The 19,905-nt window shown below is 43.4% G+C and overlaps 2 protein-coding genes across 3 annotated transcripts; both read left to right on the forward strand.

The window, feature by feature from the left end:
- The first annotated feature begins 708 nt into the window (after window positions 1–708).
- Window positions 709–12,229, forward strand: myg1 (myg1 exonuclease). Its single transcript, XM_037448142.2, has 7 exons — window positions 709–1,070; window positions 2,532–2,644; window positions 4,670–4,829; window positions 6,107–6,256; window positions 7,029–7,151; window positions 7,675–7,856; window positions 11,756–12,229. Exons 1-7 carry the CDS (start codon window positions 789–791, stop codon window positions 11,943–11,945), a joined length of 1,200 nt encoding a protein of 399 aa, XP_037304039.2. The 5' UTR covers window positions 709–788; the 3' UTR covers window positions 11,946–12,229.
- Window positions 12,230–14,329: 2,100 nt separating this feature from the next.
- LOC119229957 (leucine-rich repeat-containing protein 3-like) lies at window positions 14,330–19,890 on the forward strand. 2 transcript variants are annotated; one of them, XM_037490837.2, is made up of 2 exons: window positions 14,330–14,890; window positions 16,275–19,890. In XM_037490837.2, exon 2 carries the CDS (start codon window positions 16,351–16,353, stop codon window positions 17,206–17,208), a length of 858 nt encoding a protein of 285 aa, XP_037346734.1. In that variant the 5' UTR covers window positions 14,330–14,890; window positions 16,275–16,350; the 3' UTR covers window positions 17,209–19,890. The 2 variants fall into 2 exon arrangements, with proteins under 2 accessions (XP_037346734.1, XP_037346736.1); XM_037490839.2 differs by lacking the exon at window positions 14,330–14,890 and adding an exon at window positions 14,906–15,208.
- The last annotated feature ends 15 nt before the right edge of the window (window positions 19,891–19,905 follow it).

The raw sequence follows: 19,905 nt of genomic DNA on the forward strand, positions 1-19,905 counted from the left end.
GAGAACTAGAGGCGGGGGAGAGAGAGGGAGTCTGACCCTCCTTAATGATCCTAAACTAATTTGCAGCTCATACATGGCTGTATTTGTATTACCTATAATACCATGTGCCAATACAATTAAATGCGTATTTGTGGAAATTATATTAACAATAATATTAATAATAAAAATAATTCAGATTTTAGCTAAATAATGTCTGACCTTACTGTAGATCTTTATATTTCCATGGTCCATTCTGTTTTTGGAGTGATTTCATCATCATCATCGAAATGTGTATACCTTAAAAAATATACCTAGCCTAATTAAGACACATATACACTGTATAAACACAAACACACAAAGTCACTGCCTTTATTTAGTTTAGTTTTGTGGTGATACTTCTACAGAATATAAATTCCTCTTCAACGCATTCAAGAAAAAAAAATCAGTATCCATGACTTGTTAAAATGTGAAACAGACATAATTCTCCATGTATAAAATAATCAAGAAGCTCGTTTCACTGCGCAAGGCGCCATCTGCCGACGGGAAAAAATACCGAATAAACGAAAGACTTTGTTCCACTTGAACGATTCATCTTTAAAATGTAACACCTTGTGCTTTAGCTCCCTTCAATTAGGAAATAATTACCATGGGTATGAATACTTATGTTAGATAACAACAAAATAAATAAAATCAACAACAAACAAATCATATCCCCGGGGTTCTCCGGTTCGCAAAACAGGCAAACTACTTCCGGTCCGTCTGTCAAATCCTTCCGTCACCAACGCGTGTCGCCTCGAGTCTCGGTTTGAATGTGGCGTGTTCGCATAATCGCCCTAAACTTAACGAAGATCGTGTCCAAGGTGAACTTGTCCCAACCAGCGGGTGTTTCACGGCTTTTAAGTTCACGGGCCAACTGCTGCCGCGTGCCCTTCGTGGACGTCACTCGCGCGGCACCGCGTTACATGTCGAGTCAGCCGAAGAGAGTCCGCGGGGAAAACATGAGCGTCATAAAGATCGGAACTCACAACGGCACCTTCCACTGCGACGAAGTTCTCGCCTGCTTCTTCCTCCGGCAGCTGCCCGAGTACAAGGTATGTTCGCTGTGCTGCAGGAAGAGGCCGCGTAGGGGTGATTGGTGAAAGTATCGACCGTTTAAGTGGCGTTACACAGACCGGTTAAAGCGTGGAACGTTAGATGCAACTTACGTCCATATTCTTCAAGTTGCATTGGCTGATTTTTTTTTTTTTTTTTTGCTGAATATCTCTGTCACACATCGTCTAATTCTTCCATCTGTCCACATGGGGGAGCTGTTGAACGGTTTTTATGGAGCTCACAGAAATAGGACACAATACAAGTTTAATTCAGTTCATATTTAAAAGCAAAAGATCAGCCAAATAAACTATACATTTTTATATTTACTTTGACGTTAAATTAAGTGACGTAACCAATTTAGCATAAATACAATTTCCCCGTATTTATCAAATAGACTTGTCAAAAATACCTGTCCCAAAAACAAGTTACAGCACCACCCCAAAACTTATTCAAAACGTAAACTCCAAAAGGCATGGTTAGATTAAATACAAATACAACCCTATGTCACAGTATACTTTATATAATTTCAATTAATTCAATTGAAAGTGTATATACAATATAAGTGCTTCATCTTATTGGAGTAAAGATCCCATAAAAAATATTGTCATGAAGCTGTCTGTCTCAGTCATTCACTCATAGGCATAAAAAACTCAATGTAAACATTAAGGCAATATCTCTGCTGCAATAAGTCTTCACGATCAGCTGAGAAGCAGACATAGCGCATATTCTTCGAAAAAACATATATATTCGATTCTGTAGACTTGTTGATTTTTAAATCCCCTGTTATAATGCATTTATTTCTTTTTCAATAATGGCTATTTTAAAAAAGATGATCAGACACCAAATGTAATATTTACATTTGAAATTCGACCCCAAAAGAAGAAGAGTTAAATGATAAAAGTCGTCAATCAATGTCCACACAGTGCTATGAGAAAAAGATTAGTAAGAATGGAACCATTTTTCCCTCCTCTTACTTTTCCATTTCAAGTTATTCTTGCAGTTGGGACCGATTTCGTTGATCCTCGATCATTATCGAATGGCAAAGGTGCAATTGGGCCTTAAAGTTGCTCCTGTTGGGCAGCTCAGCCCTTTGCATTTCAGTCGACATGTGAATGTGTGCGCTAATAGGTGAATGAATGTGTTTAAACTGTGAGCTTTCATTGAGTCTAAGAGTCCATATTATGTTCAGCTGACGCGCCTTCATTCAATTCCAACAGTAACCTTCCATTTGTATAGTTATTTTTTTAAGAATACCTTTACTAAAGCATATGCCTGAGTTAATTTGCACTTAACGCTTACACAGGAACCTGTATTTTGATGCAATCGATACATGGGTTAAAACCCTCCTACACATCTGCCACCAGTTGTTCCCATTCAGGTAACACTCTTGTGTACACAATGGCCTTGGTGGAAGCAGTTCTAAAAAAATAAATAAAAAAAACATTCTGTTCTTTGCACAGGACGCCGAGATCATTCGCACCAGGGACCCGACGAAGCTCTCTGAGTGCGACATCGTTGTAGACGTCGGAGGAGAGTTTGACCCAAAGAGGCATCGCTATGACCATCACCAGAGGTACTTGGGAGCTTTAGGTTCAATACCTTTACCTTTTCAGGGACAGCGACCAACACGCATGAAAGGTTCATTCACCAAGATTGAGATGTCATATCGTGGTTACAGTTTACTATAAAAAAAAAAAATCTCATTCCCACTCGTATGTTCTCTGCTCAAGTTCTTTCCGAGTGATTGCATTCACTCCAAGTCTCGTCTCGTTGGGTAATCTATTTCAGTTGTCTTGTGAGCTTAATGTCCTGATGATAATTAGAGAAAGCTTTCATGACCACGGTGATAACGATATGCCAGAGTTCTCTTCCTGTCAGGGGGTTAGTGATAATTAACGCCCCCCCCCTGCTGTTGGCTGCCGTTGCTTTACAAGGCACAGAGGCTGCCGCAACGCTGTCGGGGGGCTGCAGGAGAATGTGGCTGTCACTCACATTAACCTACGGGGGCAAAACGGTTGTGACTGCAGAGATGGGTGTAAGCGGCTCCGGGCGCCCGAAGAGGCTCCAGAGGCGGATGAACAATTAGAGTCCCCATTTCAAAGTCACAGCGGTGACGTTGCAAGGATGAGGTCCATAATAATATCTGGAGCCTGAAATGAAAACAACAACAACAACAACAACAAGTTTGAAGTTTTTAGGTGGAAAAAACACTTCTTTCCCGTACAGTTAATTAAGATTGATGCAATTCCCACCCCCTTTAGCATGGGGGCGAGAATACATAAAGGTAACTCAATCTGCCTACCAGCACCTCTAAAGGTTATGAAATGTTGTGAAATCTGTCCGAAAATAAATTCAGCATCACTTGAGCGGACAAAGCGATTTTTTTAGTCACTACATATATTGTTTTTATGAGTTTTTTCGACTCAATCCGTAATCTCGCACCACTGTTATACTAAATTTTCAGTTGTTCTCACATGAGCCTGAGACATTACATTTCCTAAGCCTATTTATAATATATATATATATATATATATATATATATATATATATATATATATATATATATATATTATATTGAACCCCACGTAACGAAGGTCGCAATCATACTGCGTTGAATTAAAAGGAATATACCTCTACAACATGACTAATTGGATTGGCATTTCTCAATTATTAGCATTATTTTTTTAGTGGGAACAATTACTTTTTCAAAGGGAAAGATGTTGGAGTTAGAGATAAGTGATTGGAAGGATATAGTAAAGGGGGTCAATAACGGTTCTGTCTTTCCAAAAAGAGGAAAAACCCCAGTAGTGAGAGGAGCATAGATGGTGGTTAAGGTCTCATTCATTTAATTCAAACCAACTACGAGATTTTCGACAGGAGCAGTGAATTAGAGTTGTAGCATTTTTGTGACATTTCATTGAAGTTAACGTTTAAATCTCATGAAAGCCTCCACTTCCCTTGACGGCCTGTTTTCCACTGTGCTGCGGCCCAATCGTCCTAATTAATCCCAAATTAAATGACCTCGGGGGCTTATATTCCCCGCACACTGGCTCTCGGAAGCTGTGCAGAATCTTTACAAGCGCAACTGCTTTATGTGACTTGCAGCCTAAATCCTTGCTTTTGTTCAAAAGGCCTGTTCTAGGGAACATGTGAATAGGTGGTTTGTGAGCAGCACTTTGATGTTTAATCTCCCAGACATTGACTTTAGTGTTGCGTTTAATCTTCTGATAGCTATTCATTAAGTATTGGAATACGCTGTGTTACATTTTGTGACATGGCTGCTCTACAAGAGGACTGACTCAAGCTGCTCACTTCAGCTCATACTTAACGCTTAAGTAAAGCAAGCATCAGTAATTCATCATCCCAACTAAGAGTTTGGGGTTATTTCTATAATCAATTATGCTTAAGCCAACAAAATATGAAATAAAAAGCCTCAAATATCAATCCGTTTTCCTAAGAAGCCTCAAACTGCCTCAATTTGCTTAATTTATTCAACCAACATTGCATAACCAGATATTTGGACTAGAAGCTATAAAACAGGGTATTTAGAAAACTAAACTATTAAGCCCCCTAAACACGGCGTCCACCCTCTCTTCAGGACCTTCGCAGAGAGCTTCCACAGCCTGTGTGCAGAGAAGCCGTGGGTGACCAAGCTCAGCTCCGCAGGCCTCGTCTACCTGCACTTTGGGCGTCAGCTGCTGGTCCATCTGACGCAGCTGCAGGAGGGCGACCGGCAGCTGGAGGTGCTCTACGACAAGGTGAGGAGGGGGGGGGGAGCGGCTTTGTAGCAGAAGGCGCCGCAGCAACCCTTTTGTTTCCATTCAGAGAAAAAGATAATGGAGAGGGAAGGTGGCTCGTCAGTTGCTTTGGGGGAAAAAATGGAGCCCAGTGGAATGAAAGGACTGCATCTTTTCCATGGTGGTTATTCTAAAAACTATTTTCAAAGTGTCATAGGATTTATCTTGTTTGAAGACCCTACAGTAATGGGACAATTTTTTTTAGCGGAAACAATGAATTCATCTTTAAGTCAATGAAACTCTGTACACTATTCACTTAGTTTTGGACATTTTTCCTTTGTCAGACAGGCGGTTATTAACAAAAGCATTGTGGGTTCAGTTTAATATGACAAATCATGAATAATTTATTTATTATTCAAGAAAAAAATGAATACTTTTTTGAAATGGGTTTCTACCAATTTTGTGAAATGTTTATTGCCTTTTTTTAAAATAGAATGTGGTCCTTCGGGCAAAGAAGTTGGTGATGGATTCTTAACATAAACAGTCGGTACATGTAGGTTATGAATAAATGCAATTAGAAGGAATGTCTTCACTGGACACTGCAATTGTATTTAATCTATTTTAGACCGGCCTCAGCGCAAATAACATTTTGACGCCCAGGCTCACGAAGCCAAATCCTACTTCAACCATAATATTAGCACTCTCAACTCGTATTATTATTATTGTCCTTTTGATGTGTCAATTTGTTTTAAGCCCCAAATAATCTTTTTACTCAGGACTGGGGTTTATTTATTTTAGGAGGCTGAGCGTTTTGTCCTCAGCCAGTTCAGACAATCTTTTTTTTTTCCCCCAAACTTAAATCCACTTTCAAAATGTCATCTGTTTGGTAGTTGACCTTCCGATGCACAGAGGAGTTGACTTTTCAGCCTTAAATATGTCTCCACATCTCTGCTCCTCTTCCACCTCTTTCTGCAACTTTGCCATTGAACTGTAAAATTGTAGCAATTTGCCTCCTTTTACCCTTTTTCTTTTAGTTAAACGATGTAGCCGTGCACTTAAGCACCCCCTAAATGCCCACTCTCTTGTGACCAAATGGGTTTCGATCAGAATGATGCGAGTCCAGTAAATTGCTCAAAGTCCTGCCTTCTGTAATTGTCCCTGTCCTGGGAAGAAAAAGTGATTTACTGCCAAGTCTTCCTTTTTTAAAACTGACCATGAACATAAAACAAGCCCCCCCCCCCCATGTCATTACAGTCTCCTGACCTCTCCCCTCACGTGTGCCTTTCAATCCCCCACAGCTGTACGAGAACTTTGTGGAGGAGGTCGACGCCGTGGACAACGGCGTCTCCCAGTACGACGGAGAGGCTCGCTACTCGGTGTCCTCGGCGCTGAGCGCGCGCGTCGGCCACCTGAACCCGCGCTGGAACAGCCAGAGTCAGGACACCGAGGTGAGCGCAGACGCTTTCGTTTGTTGCATCTTTTGAACCGACGGTCACCGGCGTTTAATGCGCGTGGGTCTGTGTCCGCGGTAGTTTCACTTTAAAGACCAAATGGTTTCTCAAAGAATGTAACAGATAGAACCCCTAAAAATATATCCCTTTTTTTGCATAGGTTTAGTTGCAAGTGAAGATATTACAATATAAGATTATTGAACAATAATTGTCTTAAGTTACACAACACAGAAATAGCCACGTCATATTTTCAATATCTCCTCTACAGTAGAAGACTATTGAAGCGTGTGCCCTGTTGATATTGGAAATACATGTTTTCATTATTTAGACATATGATAGATTAGATATATGGATATTCATGGGTAAAAATTGAGTTACTTTTGCTTAAATCAAAGAATAAGAAATCATCCCATTGGAAAGTTTAAAAAAAAAATGATTTTACTTATCAGTACAAACTTATCCCAAATACTCATATGCACCTCGTTGATGACTTATGTATTTAACAGAAGGGATTTAGTCGTAATTGCACATCAAAAGAAATGCAGACAGCGCAGTAGCTGGCCTATTTGCTTGATTCTTATTCGTATGCTATAATGGATTATGTGCCACGCCCCAAAAAAAACACAGCTCCTTCAACCAGATGCACGCAGCAGATTAGACGTCCGTCTGTGAGACCGTGTGTGTGAGTTTTGTGGCGGCACGTATTTAGCGTCCGCCTTTCTTCATCATGATCGTTGGATGCTTGCATCCGTGCGCATGTTTCCACCAGGCGGGTTTCAGGAAGGCTCTGAAGATGGTTGGGGAGGAGTTCCTGGAGCGCCTGGAGTACTACCGGTCTGCCTGGCTGCCGGCTCGTGCAGTGGTGGAGGAGGCCGTGAAGGGCAGGCATCAGGTAGGAGACGGTCCGATCTGATGCTGGTAGTTAGGGTTCGATATTTCTCCTTTGTGAATATTGGGACTCGGGTCCAAATAAATGACTTCTGAATCTGACATTTATTATAAGTTACTTTTTAAACAATTTATTTTTTCTTTAATTAGAATATGTTAAATTGTATTTGTATGTATTATTCTTTGTATTGTTATGTGCAGTATTTAATATATTGGTGACAGTAACAAATAATACCAAACAATCACCAAATAATTATTGAGCTGTTATCTGTAGATAATAGATGGTAGATTGTTACAAACGTAAGACACAAATTGTGTCTGATTCCAAATACTTCCAGTTAGAACATATATTATACTGTTTAAAAACTTGATTTTAAAGTATGTAAAAGATCAAGCTGTCGTTTGGTTAGATCCATTTCTGGCGTTATTTTCCATCCTAACTTACAGTTAGGATTTTGCTGCTGAGAAGCTGCTGTTGCCTCGGCCCTTTAGTAGCACCCACTTGATGGTTCTTTTCTTGTTTGAAGGTGGATCCCAGTGGGGAGGTGGTGTTGTTCTCCCAGGGCGGCTGTCCCTGGAAGGAGCACCTGTTTTCCCTGGAGAAGGAGCTCAAGGTGGAGACACCCATCAAGTTTGTCCTTTACCCCGACCAGAATGGACAGTGGCGGGTCCAGTGCGTCCCCGCTGGACTCAACACCTTCCAGAACAGGTGATCATTTTTCTCTTCTAAATACCAGAGGTGCTTTTATACAGCTCGTGATCTCATAATATGCACAAGTCAGCTTGGCAGACATTAAAGAATCAGGAGAAAAGCAGTGACACTAGAAATCCTCTCTGTAACTTCTGCTACGATACCGCCCCAGAGTCTCTCAGACGTGTGGAATATTTTGAGCTCTGATGATGGAGACGAGTCCCGACGTATGAATTAGCTTTCATGCTTGTCCGACCGTTTAACAACTACTGCAGAAACACTAGTTTTGTAGGTGAGCAGTGATTCTTTGGTTGAATCGCAGAGGTTCTGTTGTTATATTTCTCTAAGGAGTCGAAAGGATGTAAGCACACTCAACACTTGGACAGACACATCTGAGCCGTTTCTCCCACTCGGGTGTTTTTCTTTTGCAATTGTGTCTGTGAGGAGGTCGTCAAACCTACACAATGTGCTTTTAAACACGCTACTGATATTTATGAGAATGCATTTTAAAGAAGTCCTTTACTCAGAACCTGCTGAACTGATTATAAGATGAGTTCATTTGTATCCAATCCTCCCGAAATCTCAGAATGCTCAATTTGAAATGAAAGATTGAAGAACACTTTTTATTGCCTGGATGTGTTTTTGTTGTGTGCTTCCTGTGACTGCTTCAAAGTAAATGTAGAAAGTAAACCAGCTGATATCAGTAAGACAGAAACACAAACTCCCAATTCATACCTGGCACAGGAATGACAGACTCAGCCTCTAACAATAGAGATGTAAATATATAGAATGTCTTATAACGTGTTTTGTCATGTGATATCTGTTGACTGTATTTCTGTCTCTTATTTTTTCCTGAGCTTTTCTTTTTCCACTGTTACTGTTATTTGAATCGAGAGTCTAAGGGTTGAAGGTGTCGTGTCGCGTTCAGATCTTAAAGCCCAGTGAGATGGATACGATTTTTATGTCGTTCAAAATCTAATCTCCTTCACAGATGTGATGTCTGTTGTGCTCGTGCCTGGCTAGAGACGTCACTGTCACAGCAGATGGTCCCAAAGCCTCGTCCTCCCTGACCGCCGTGTTCTTGCTGTGTGTTGTAACCTCTAACTGTGCTTTTACGCTTTCATCATTGTCTCGTTACCCAAAGACACAGGAAAGGGATGGGAAGGTGTTTTTGCTCCCCCCCCCCTCTGTATTTATGTTACTGTCCTATATTTATTTAGGCACTTGTTTATGGTGGGGGGGGGACGGCCCTTAACATTTAATTTCAACACAAACATGGCGGCGGGTGTGGAGCTCCGTGAGAACGATGGATAAAACAACATAGCTCCAGATGGCTCTTTCCCCGGGCCTCCTCCTTTCTCCCAGCGGGACGGTGTCGACTCTGCGAACAGGGCGTTGTTATCACCTGTGTCCCTGCTATTGCACCTGGCGGGTGGGGGGGGAGAAGGTCTATTTTTATCCACATCACATTGCTAAGGAAATGTGTGCTGGGAGTGGAAGCAGTCCTTCCCTTAGAGATGCAGTAGATGGGATGATTCAAATAGGTGGATGGAAATATGAGCCGGAACATATTACTTTATTTCAGGCAAACCAACTGGTTGCAGTGACACTTATCTGATCGGGCCTCAGTCAACGGATATTTTACTGATGGTTTTATTATCCTTTTTGTCAATTGTTGGGCCGATAAAATTAAAGGTACCGTATTTTCGCGACTATACGGCGCACTGAATTACAAGGCGCACCTTCAATAAATCGCCAATTTTAGAACTATTTTCATATATAGAGCGCACCGGATCACAAGGCGCAAGTAACTGCAGTAAAACGTTTGACTGGGGCTGCGTTATGCATCCACTAGATCGGGCTGTGCTAACGTTATTAAGCGTTCTGAAAACTCTTCACTCCCATGGTAACGTTGTTCAAACGTTAATGTGGATATTAACAATATCTCTTTCGTTATTGGTTAATGAAAACATTCTTGGCAAATGCTTTGGTGCATCTTGCACTGAGAGGCAGCGCTGGAACAGACGGTGGCGCCTCGCGGCGGACCGTCAGCGCGATCCCGACATCCAACTACGAGCTTTAATGTACTGTAGCGACTCTGGACAATGTGCTTATCTTCTGGTTTTATTGTCGAGAAACAGGCTACTGTCGGCTGTAGCCTACGCCGAACAAAAACACACCATCGCTCTCCAAAACAACAACAATTCCCGCGTCCCCATAGGTGGCACTAAGATGAGTTACGTCACATTGTGCGCCCTTCACTGACCATCCCAAAACTCTGTAAAGTGCAATGCCGCTCCAGAACATGAAAACACAGTCCGTTACAATATGCTGTTGGAGCTGGAATTACCGTGGCTGCTGGCACCAGACTTTCCCTCCAATGGATCCTCGTTAACCAGTATGGATCAACCAATTGAGCCATATATACGGCGCTCCGGATTACAAGGCGCACGCGCTGTTTTTTTAGGAAAAAAAGGATTTTAAGTGCGCTTTATAGTCGCGAAAATACGGTAATAATGAAAATTGACCATCCCTAATTACTAAAGACCCTGAATGACGTCTGAGAAAAGCAGACATTTTCACAAAGTGGAAGCTGGAACTAGAAAGATGTTTTAAAATGATCTTCAAAATGGTTTTAAAATTATTTTATTTTTTTACTTATTGAAGGTGAATAGATCACACTTTATTTCTGCTGTGAAAGGGGAAGAAATGGAAAAAGGAGTTGATGAAATTGAAATAATTTCCCTTCGAAAGAAGCAAATTGAAATACATTTATCCCTCTTCAGCCCTGCTGTGTATCAAATCTTAAATGTTTTTTTTCTTCTTTTTTTCTGTCGAAGCACTAATTCCTAGTATCTGGTATATGATCTAGTATCTATCTATCTAGTATATGATGTGGAAAAGGTCTCGGGAAGGTTTTGAGATGTTATATTTGCTCATCGTGGTCCTTGTATGTAGACCGGTCATCTTGAGAATCGGAGCCTGTCGTAACAACAATCCTCCCCCCTCCTGCTCTCATCACCAGCCCCGTTGACCTTTTCGTCCTGAGCTCGTGTTGCGGCTGTGGAGCTATCGACCGGCGCCTTCTTTTTCCAGGGATGAGGGTTTTGCCAGGCCTTTATTTCGAGGTTGTGCTACGACGCCGTCAGTAGGGACAAGATGGCGCACATTTGAGATAATGGCATTAATTCCAGAACACACGTAAATTTGAATCATTATATGGTGAAGCTCCTCGCTCTCTCACGGTTAGTTTTAGGTTTTGAGGATGTTTTAGTGTGTTATACACAGCAAAAATATTTAAAAAATGTAATTCTGACAAGTTAGACTTTACAGTTACATAATTCATCAATTATGGGACAGCGAGGAAGAGGGGCCTGACGACTCTTTGATAAAATGAAATCTGACGCTATTGGCAGATTTAGGTTGTTTTTGTGCGGCTTTTAAATTCTTACATTAGAAGCAATAGCTGGTCGAGAGATTCGCAATGAAGTTATGATGCGGTATAAAATCATTCATGGCTCAATGTTTCAATTCATTTTAAGCACTAGTAATAGAGATAATAAGCCCATCAAGGCAAGACTGATACACACACACACACTCACAAAAGTCAGCTGGTAATGCGTTTTAAATGGTGTGCCAGGCAGTAGACAGAGGAGGAGGGAGGGGGGGGGGGTAAATGAGCTGTTCTACATTTCTTGTTCATGTTCAGCCTGCGTACGTTGCATTCGGAGACCTTCCGATTTAGGCATTGGTAGATTTGATGGGACTATTATCTCTCTTACTAGTGCTTAGATTTGCTGTGTCATGGTTTACTGGTGTACAGCAGAATAGGTGTGTGTGTTTACCAAAGTGAGCAGCTGTCCAAACAGCGTCCGTCCGTAAGCCAACTTTCCCTTCTGTCTTCCCGCTGGCCCCAGGTTGTCCCTGCTAGAAGAGTGGCGCGGCGTCCGCGACGACGCGCTGTCGGAGCTCAGCGGGATCGCGGGCTGCGTCTTCGTTCACACCGGAGGCTTCATCGGCGGGAACAAGACCCAGGAAGGAGCCCTGGAGATGGCCCGGAGGACCCTGCAGGCCGCCGCCCGCTCCCCCGCAAACGGAGACAGCTGAAGGTTCAGAGAGGACACGTTTTGTTCTTGGGGTCCGTCTTGAGAGAGAACGGCCGGGACTCGGTCGTTCATTTGCTGTTTTTCCAACTTGGTTGTCCCAGCTTTTCAGGGCTAATATTGTTTTGTTCTGCCTTGCCAGGGCGGCCTTGGACTTCTTCCCAAAATATTTTCCAACACAGTCTAGCTCTGAATCATAATATTGGCTCATGTTTTCTCCTTTTCCATTGTTCTGAAAAATGTGTCAATTAAAGACTATTTGGATCAAAACTTTCTTTTATATTTTATTTATTGGGTGAAATCCAGAATTAAATTGTCCTCGCGTCTCTTCTGCCGAGGACCTTTGTCTGGCCGACTAACCTGCTAAACATCTTCAAAGCCTCGTCTTTAAAAAGACGCCTGGACAGTAGTTCACCCTTTCACTCCGAGCATGCTGACATTACCTCCAGCACTACAAAGAGATACCCAAGGCTACTTCCATCAAAAGCGTTATAAATGAGCCCCCGATTCATTCTGAAAAATGTCATTTCCAAAAGCCACAACGAGGGGTTTCTTACGGGGACGAGGTTACCGCCGGGTGGGAAGAGCCGTGCGGGCGATTTATTTTCCCCCGTAATAAAGTCCGGGAATGTTCTCTGAATTTTCTCATTAATACTCCAGATTTTCCTCCCCTCTTATCTCTTCCTGTTACTCTTAGCTTATTGCATTCTGCACAAGCCTCTTCTGCTGCTCTTGCCTCATGGAGCTTATTGCAATTTCATTGCTGTGCATTTTATTTCCATCATTGTCGTGGAAAATGTCACAGCGGTTAAATAGTTTGCACACAGGTGTTAGTGTTGCTGTGCTGCTTTTTGCCGTCCAGTATTTGGTGTAATCGGGCAGGATGTTAATTCTTCAGTAATGAGGCCCTTTCAGCGTCTTTCTATGTTACTCTCAATTGAAAATATGGAGTCCTTTATGTCCCGAGAGGACGCTGCTCCGAGAGACGCAAACACACGCAGTTACACACACAAACAAGTCTGTGTTATTACTGTGTTCTGCTGGACCAGAGCCAAGGGCTCAATCCAATCTACACGCATTAGTGAACCGTGGTTAATATTGTTATCTCTGTAGTAATGGTAGGGACATAAATCAGTCCTTTTCCAAAGCTAGCCTTTCGCTTAAAGACTGCGCAAAATATATTTACAATAGTCTTTTAATTGCAAACATGGGATATAAAAGGAGGGGGGAAAAAAACGGAATCTGTATTGAGCCAGCACATTACCCTTCATTCGAAATTGCAAGCGTAGTGTACTTGCCTGATTGTCGACTCCAAATACTGTGGAGTTCATGAGCCAAAGCCTCCTCAAACTACAACTGCCTGCATCTTCTCCAGTTTTAGCCCTGGTTTTGTGCCCTGGAGAAAAGCTTGGAGGTGCTTCCTTTCAACCAAATTGCATTCAAAGCAATATTTTGTTAATACTTTGTTTTGTCAGCAGGGCTGCGTTGTGGGTTCTTTAAACGCGGCAACCGACCAAATCTTTGTGTTGGCCCTCGGCTGTAAGCAGGCTTGCACATCTCCAGCCCAGGCAAGTCCAAGCCGGGCACCCTGTGGGGAAAAATGGCTGCTGAGAGCTCCCCCACCAGCCCCCGTCCCCCTGCCTGACCTGTTGTTAGGGGCTATTTACAAAGATAATGACATTACGAGAAATGCTCCAATGCTTTGTTTTTTTTCTCCTCATCCCATTATCACAGTCCCTCTCTCTCGGCTCATGGACCTAGAACCATTGAGTGAATTGGCTGATTTCTGTCCGTCATCATGTGCTTTCTCATTACTTTGTCCTTTGTGTGTTGTATTTTTCTGCAGCCCTGTCGCCCGTCAAGGGCAAAGCGGTGACAGAAATGCAGCCGTAAATCACATTGCTGACCTTTTCTTCCTCCTGTCAGTGTTCATTCAGGGTTTGTGCTTGGAGAGAGAGAGATAGACAGACTACTTGTATCTCTCTGCATGGCGTTTGTCTGGAGTGGAAATAGTTTTGAGCAGGTTCCATAGGAAGAGGACAGGGGGAGTCAGAGGATGGATGCAAGGAGACGACGTGGCTGTCAGACATGCCCCCCCACTCTCCCCCCCCCCCCCCCCCCCCACACACACTCTTCTGTAGATGGGCCGATATTTCCTGCTGCTTAGAATGCACAAGGGAGAAACCAGGGCACTCGGCCCTATGAGGCAACCACCTTGCATTTTGCACTCCACAGTATTTTGCATTTTTCCATATGCAATATAATTTGCATCAGTGTCTCTGTGTGTGTTCGTTATTCATACGGGAATCTGTGACCCTGGTAAAAGTGTGTGTGTGTGTGTGTGTGTGGGGGGGGGGGGGGGTCGTAGGTTACTTTAGGTTCAAAGCTCTCTTGTGTTTGTGCATGCATTGTAGAGCCTCTACAGGTTGGACGTGTTTGTAAGGATAAAGTCTCTTTACATAACCTCCAATGGTAAGCCTCATTTTAATGCTCATGTATAGTTTATTAAGTAAGTGTTTTAATATGAAAGTGTAACTAATCTATTCTCAGAAATCCAGCAGACTGATCCTTAGTGAGGGAGGACTTCGATTGAGACACCTCACGTTTGTCTGAGCTGAACGCGCACACACACACACACACACACACAGAGACACAGAGGGAGAGAGAGGGGGAAAGAGAGGGAGAGAGAGGGGGGGTTGTCCCATATCGTCGTTGCTATAACTACCTTTTGTTACAACAGGCGGTGATGAAGCCGCGTCTGTAGGCGACAAACCTCGGATACACAACTGATGCTCTTCACCCCCTCCCCTCACCTCACCCCCCACCCCTAAAAAAAAGAGAAACCATCGAGGAGGAGCGGGAGAGGAGGATTTCCAATCGAGCGTCGTGAGAACGAAAAAAGAGCGAAAGGGAGACTAATAAAATCTCAAACTTCGCAGGAAACCGCAGGTAAGTTGGGATGAATCCACCTCGTACATACAGACACACAGACAGTGCACGTTTTACAGCGCACCGGGATGCTGATATTACAACTAGTGATCATGTATTGCATGCGGATTTTTCCTCTTTATTCATTTGCATCAACTTTTTATTATCAGTCTGACGAGACGGAAGCAAAGCCTGACAATAGTTTAAATAAAATTGCAGGTTAATGTCATTCAATATCGGATATGAGCTCATTCTCCGCGGTATTACATTTAAATGATGACCATTGATTGAACAAACAAGGAGGAATGTTGAAATAATTAGAAACCGCGTTAATCAGAGGTAAGCAGCCTTCTATGTATTTGCTTTGTCACTCCTCCCGTCCCCTGTCTTTCCACCTTTCTCATTCATAATCACGATGATTCTTTTTCTTAATTGGGGATTTGCATTCAGTGACGACGGAGCAGCTAATGAGCAGCCGAATAGATCCTCGCCGCTAGTCGTAAGACACCGTTGGTGGACACAGCTGTCAATCAAATCCCTCGTATCGACCCGATAAAGGCCACTGTTGATAAACGCCGTCTGTGCAGGAGAAGAGAGGCGGGTTTAAATCCAATATAAAGACATGGCGGGGCGCAGAAAGTGCTTGACAATTAAGAGACATGGTCTTTTAATCAAATTCAAAGAGTGTATTGTGACCAAGAACAATCACACGGCTGTTCTTGTCTCAACAAAACAAGAAAAAGAAAAAAAACACCAACTTTGATTAGATTAAAACAGTCGATGAAAAAAGAAAAGAGGATGAGTCCGGGGGGTGCCTATAAGACACAACACCTGTTATGTGTTCTGCAGCAAAGTCCACCTCTGAATGCACCGCCGCCTCCTCTGCGCCTGGAGTAAGCAGATGCAAACGCCCAGACCACTGCTGGCTTGTTTCTTTTTTCTTGTCACTTATTGGCACCGTGTGACACAGATTGATGTTGTTGCCGTTAATAGTGTAGCAGGCACTACTCAGGCTATCGATCCCTCCCCGCTTCCCATCCTCTATCCCCACGGCCCGCTCCATATCTCTGGCCACGGAATCACACGGACTAATGGAATATGATTATGTCTTTATAATACTGAAATGCAGTAAGGCCTTGTTTCAATCACTGCTGTGAATGTCAAGTGATGGTTTTAGTTGCTCGGGAAGTGATGTTCCTCTTTTTGTGCTTAGGATGACAATGTTTCTACCAGATCAACCAGTTGAAGCTTAAATTTCATTGACTATCTCTTTACCCTGCTGACCTTTTCCCTCCTCCTCAACATGATTATTCCTCCTGTCAGTATTAATTTCCGGTCGCCTTACTTCTGTAAAGAGAGAGACAATCGTCTTTGACCCCTTTTTTCTCTGCTCTGAATCTGTCAGATCCCGTCGGGTTGGAGTGAAGGTGCGTGCGTGAGATCGGGGGACCTGGTGCGCGTCGCGGGGCTATGGTGAGGCGATGTGCGCGGGCCGGCGTGAGGAGAGACGTACCGGCTTCAGCGGACAAGGGCCGCGAGGCGACCGGGTGGATCTTCAGTCGTGGCTGCGCGTCTCGCTCCTGCTCTCGGCTCTGTGGGGTCAGGTGTCCCCCCGTTGCCCTGACAGCTGCCACTGCGCCTGGGACACGGCCACGGTTGTGTGCTCCGAGGCGGGGCTTCGGGAGATCCCGGAGGGGATCCCGCCGGAGACAGTCTCCCTCCACTTGGAACGCAACTACATCCGGAGCATCCCGGAGAGGGCCTTCAGCGACCTGGTCCACCTGCGGGACCTCTACCTGTCCCACAACCGCATCGACTCGCTCGCCTCGGGGGCCCTGCGGCACCTGGGGCCTGAGCTGCGCCTGCTGGACCTCTCGCACAACCAGCTGAGGCAGGCCAGCCGGGAGGAGTTCGGCTCCACCCGCGCGAAGACGCGCCTCTACCACAACCCGTGGCACTGCGACTGCGCCCTCCAGGAGCTGATGGAGACCTTGAACCTGGAGCCGGAGACGGTCAACGGCATCGTGTGCGAGAGCTCCGTGCGGGGGTTGGGCGAGGGGAGCCGGTGGGAGGACCCGGGGTCACAGGGCGAGAACGCCGGGCAGCAGCTGGTCAAACTGTTGGATTCCGGGGTGAATTTCTGCAGCCTGCAGAGGAAAACCACGGATGTCGCGATGCTGGTGACAATGTTCGTGTGGTTCTTCATGGTCATCGTGTACGTGGTGTACTACGTGAGGCAGAACCAAGCAGAGGCCCGCAGGCATTTGGAGTACCTGAAGAGTTTGCCCAGCCCCCGCAAGACCCCCACGGAGACAGACACTCTGAGCACTGGCTTCTGAACTCCCGCTCGGCTGTTATTTAAATGGAACAATAGGAAAATACATTTTTCGTGAACTACCGAAAAAATACGGAATGCCGTGTGGAATAACTGGAATTCCACTTCCATTTCATGAATATATATTTGTTTTCTACCATGTGCACTGAGAGAGAGGAGTGGGAATTGAAAAACTAAAATTGCAGCAGAAGCTGATTGAAAAAAAAGAGAAGAAAATTCTTTGAAATTTAGGACCTTCTATTTCACTCTGTAGTCCCTCTTTCCACCTCTTTTCATCACCCAGCATGCCACAGTGTGGTCTTTCATGTTTCATTAAACTTGAATTAAGAGTCTTTGACGAACTGACCCCTAATGAAGACTTGAAAGTCACTGATCAGCTGAAGTGGGTACCAGGACAAAAAAAGAATGCAAATTTGGTATGTGTATTTGGTATTGCCTGTTTCTTTTGTGCATTGAAGTGTTTGTGCCTTGCAAAACAAGACCACATTGCCAGCAGCTTCTGAGCCGCTGCAGAACTGCACATCTAGATTTAGTGTCAGGAAGCCATCAGAGGGGGAGTTGAACCGTTTCGTCGACTCGCTGCAGCAATCAGCGATGAAATATCTGGACGGCCAAGTGTACACTCAGCTCGTCCACTGATTAATATAAAAAAAAGTGTCAGCCAGATTTAGAAAGGGATCCTTGTCATAAATTAGATTCACGTTTCCATTTATTCTGAGAGAAGCTGTTTATTTTTAATTAATCTCTTGAGTTCTGCTCTTTGCCATCCTCCCTGCAGTTATTGCTGTGTACAAATTGTTCTGCGTCCCATTTATAGTTTGGGCTTCATCATAATTGATTTTTTTTTTTAAGCCACTGTCAGAATAGGCAAAACACTTTGATCATACGTTGAATAATTTTCTCAGCGAGTACATTTAATGGCTGCAATTTGAAGATTAATGCCCTGCCTCTCGCGTATACTGAACATGCACTTAATGTAGAACAAAAACCTTAATGGATTCACGGCCATTTTGTGTTGGTTTAACTTATGTTACGGTGGCACAGTGTGGAGGGTTATTCTCTGCAGGGCAGGTGGATTGGGTGGTTAATGTATTCACTAGTACATGTAGACACTGAAAGGCCTCTTGAAAGCCTGCAACACATAATGGGGTGTTTAGGACGGCAAGAACTCCGTCATTCAATCGGAGGGTTCACAAGATTATTTACGGGTTATTAAAGCGGGAAAAGAAACATTTGAGTCCTGAAGCAGCTGCCTAGCTCTGTTCAATGCGTCACAAGCCAAATGGGTTTGGAGTCGCTGGTGTAAGAGGACGTTATTTAGCCACGTTAGTAACGGGACTCTAGGAATGACAATATCGGACTGTCATCAACTACTGGATGCATTCGGATGAAATTTGGTGCGGGCGTTGACTTTGGCGTTCCCCCCCAAATTTTTAAGCACCGTCATTAGTTTAAAATAGATATTTGTCCTATACTTTGGTTTGTCCCACCGCTTCAACTATGGGTTACTTTGTGTTGTGTGCTTGCAAATGTTAGCATGCTTACTTGTAAACTTCGGGGGTTAACGGCGGTTAAATCCTACTAAACGTCATCGTGAGCGTGCTAGCATGCTGCCGTTAGCGTTTAGCTCAAAACACAGCTGTGCCTAAGTGCTGCCTCCAAGGTTCTGATTCATGCGTCTTCAATCTGGCCCAAATTAAATTGTGCAATTACGACTTAAGTGTTCATAGATGTAATAAAATGTTATTGTGCCACATTTCATCTAAAAAAATTGGGTTGGGAAATGGTAAGAACTTAGGTAAAATGTAGAATAAGACAACCTTTTGTGTACTTTAATGTGCTAAATGTGAACGTTTGTGTTGTTGTTTATCATGAAGAAATACTGTGAATTTGAGCTAGAATCATTAACCTGTGAGTAGGACGATATGTATGTTGTTATGATCTTGTTGTGACTAGCTGATCTTAAAACCCAGATTTGGGTTCACCACAGGCGGAAAGATTAGAATAAGAAGTTTGGCATTTGTTGGTTCTGTGCATAAACTGACTGACTGTGAAACGCTGTAGTGTATCTTTACATACAAACCTACATCTCCTGCTGATGTGTTTGAAGTTCCCCCAAATGCATCTCGAATCAGTCTTGAGCCACCCTGGATTTAATAAGGTGAATCGATGCAGATGAACCCAACCAAGCATGCCCTCCGTGAAGCTTATTTCTTCTTATTGGTGATGTATTTTGGGGACGAAATGATCATCATTTCGGGTTTGTTTGCGAATAATAATTCAAACAATAAAGTCATATATATATCGAAAACCATTGCATTTAATAAGTAATATATCTAACTGAATTTAAGAAAAGAAAAAAGAATATGTTCTTTACTTTGTATGAAACCGAAGGACAACAATTGGCTACAATGAGTTTAATGTGAAGGAAATGACCGAAAAACTATTTTCAATATCTAAGAGTACGTGAACTTTCTCCCCCACGTTCACCTCTATTCCTTGGTTTCCACACATTTCCACCAACAAAATCAAAATGGCCCCTGCATTTATTTATCCCTCTGTTGCCTGTAGCAGGACATAAAATGTTTATGTTGGACTTTGTTTTCCTCTGGAAAGAGTCAGAACCACAAAACTCCCCCAGATTTATCTACAAAGGGGAGAACAAATAAAAAGCACTTTCAGCCTGTTTCTTGGTTTTGTC

This window comes from Pungitius pungitius, chromosome 8, assembly GCF_949316345.1.
Source record: "Pungitius pungitius chromosome 8, fPunPun2.1, whole genome shotgun sequence".
NCBI lineage: Eukaryota > Metazoa > Chordata > Actinopteri > Perciformes > Gasterosteidae > Pungitius > Pungitius pungitius.

Bases quoted from the DNA above. Each gene is read 5' to 3' on its own strand.
- LOC119229957 (XM_037490837.2), top strand. From the start codon at position 16,351: ATGTGCGCGGGCCGGCGTGAGGAGAGACGTACCGGCTTCAGCGGACAA.
- myg1 (XM_037448142.2), top strand. From the start codon at position 789: ATGTGGCGTGTTCGCATAATCGCCCTAAACTTAACGAAGATCGTGTCC. The intron at 7,152-7,674 runs GTAGGAGACGGT...TCTTGTTTGAAG, and splicing joins CCGTGAAGGGCAGGCATCAG to GTGGATCCCAGTGGGGAGGT. The intron at 7,857-11,755 runs GTGATCATTTTT...CGCTGGCCCCAG, and splicing joins CTCAACACCTTCCAGAACAG to GTTGTCCCTGCTAGAAGAGT.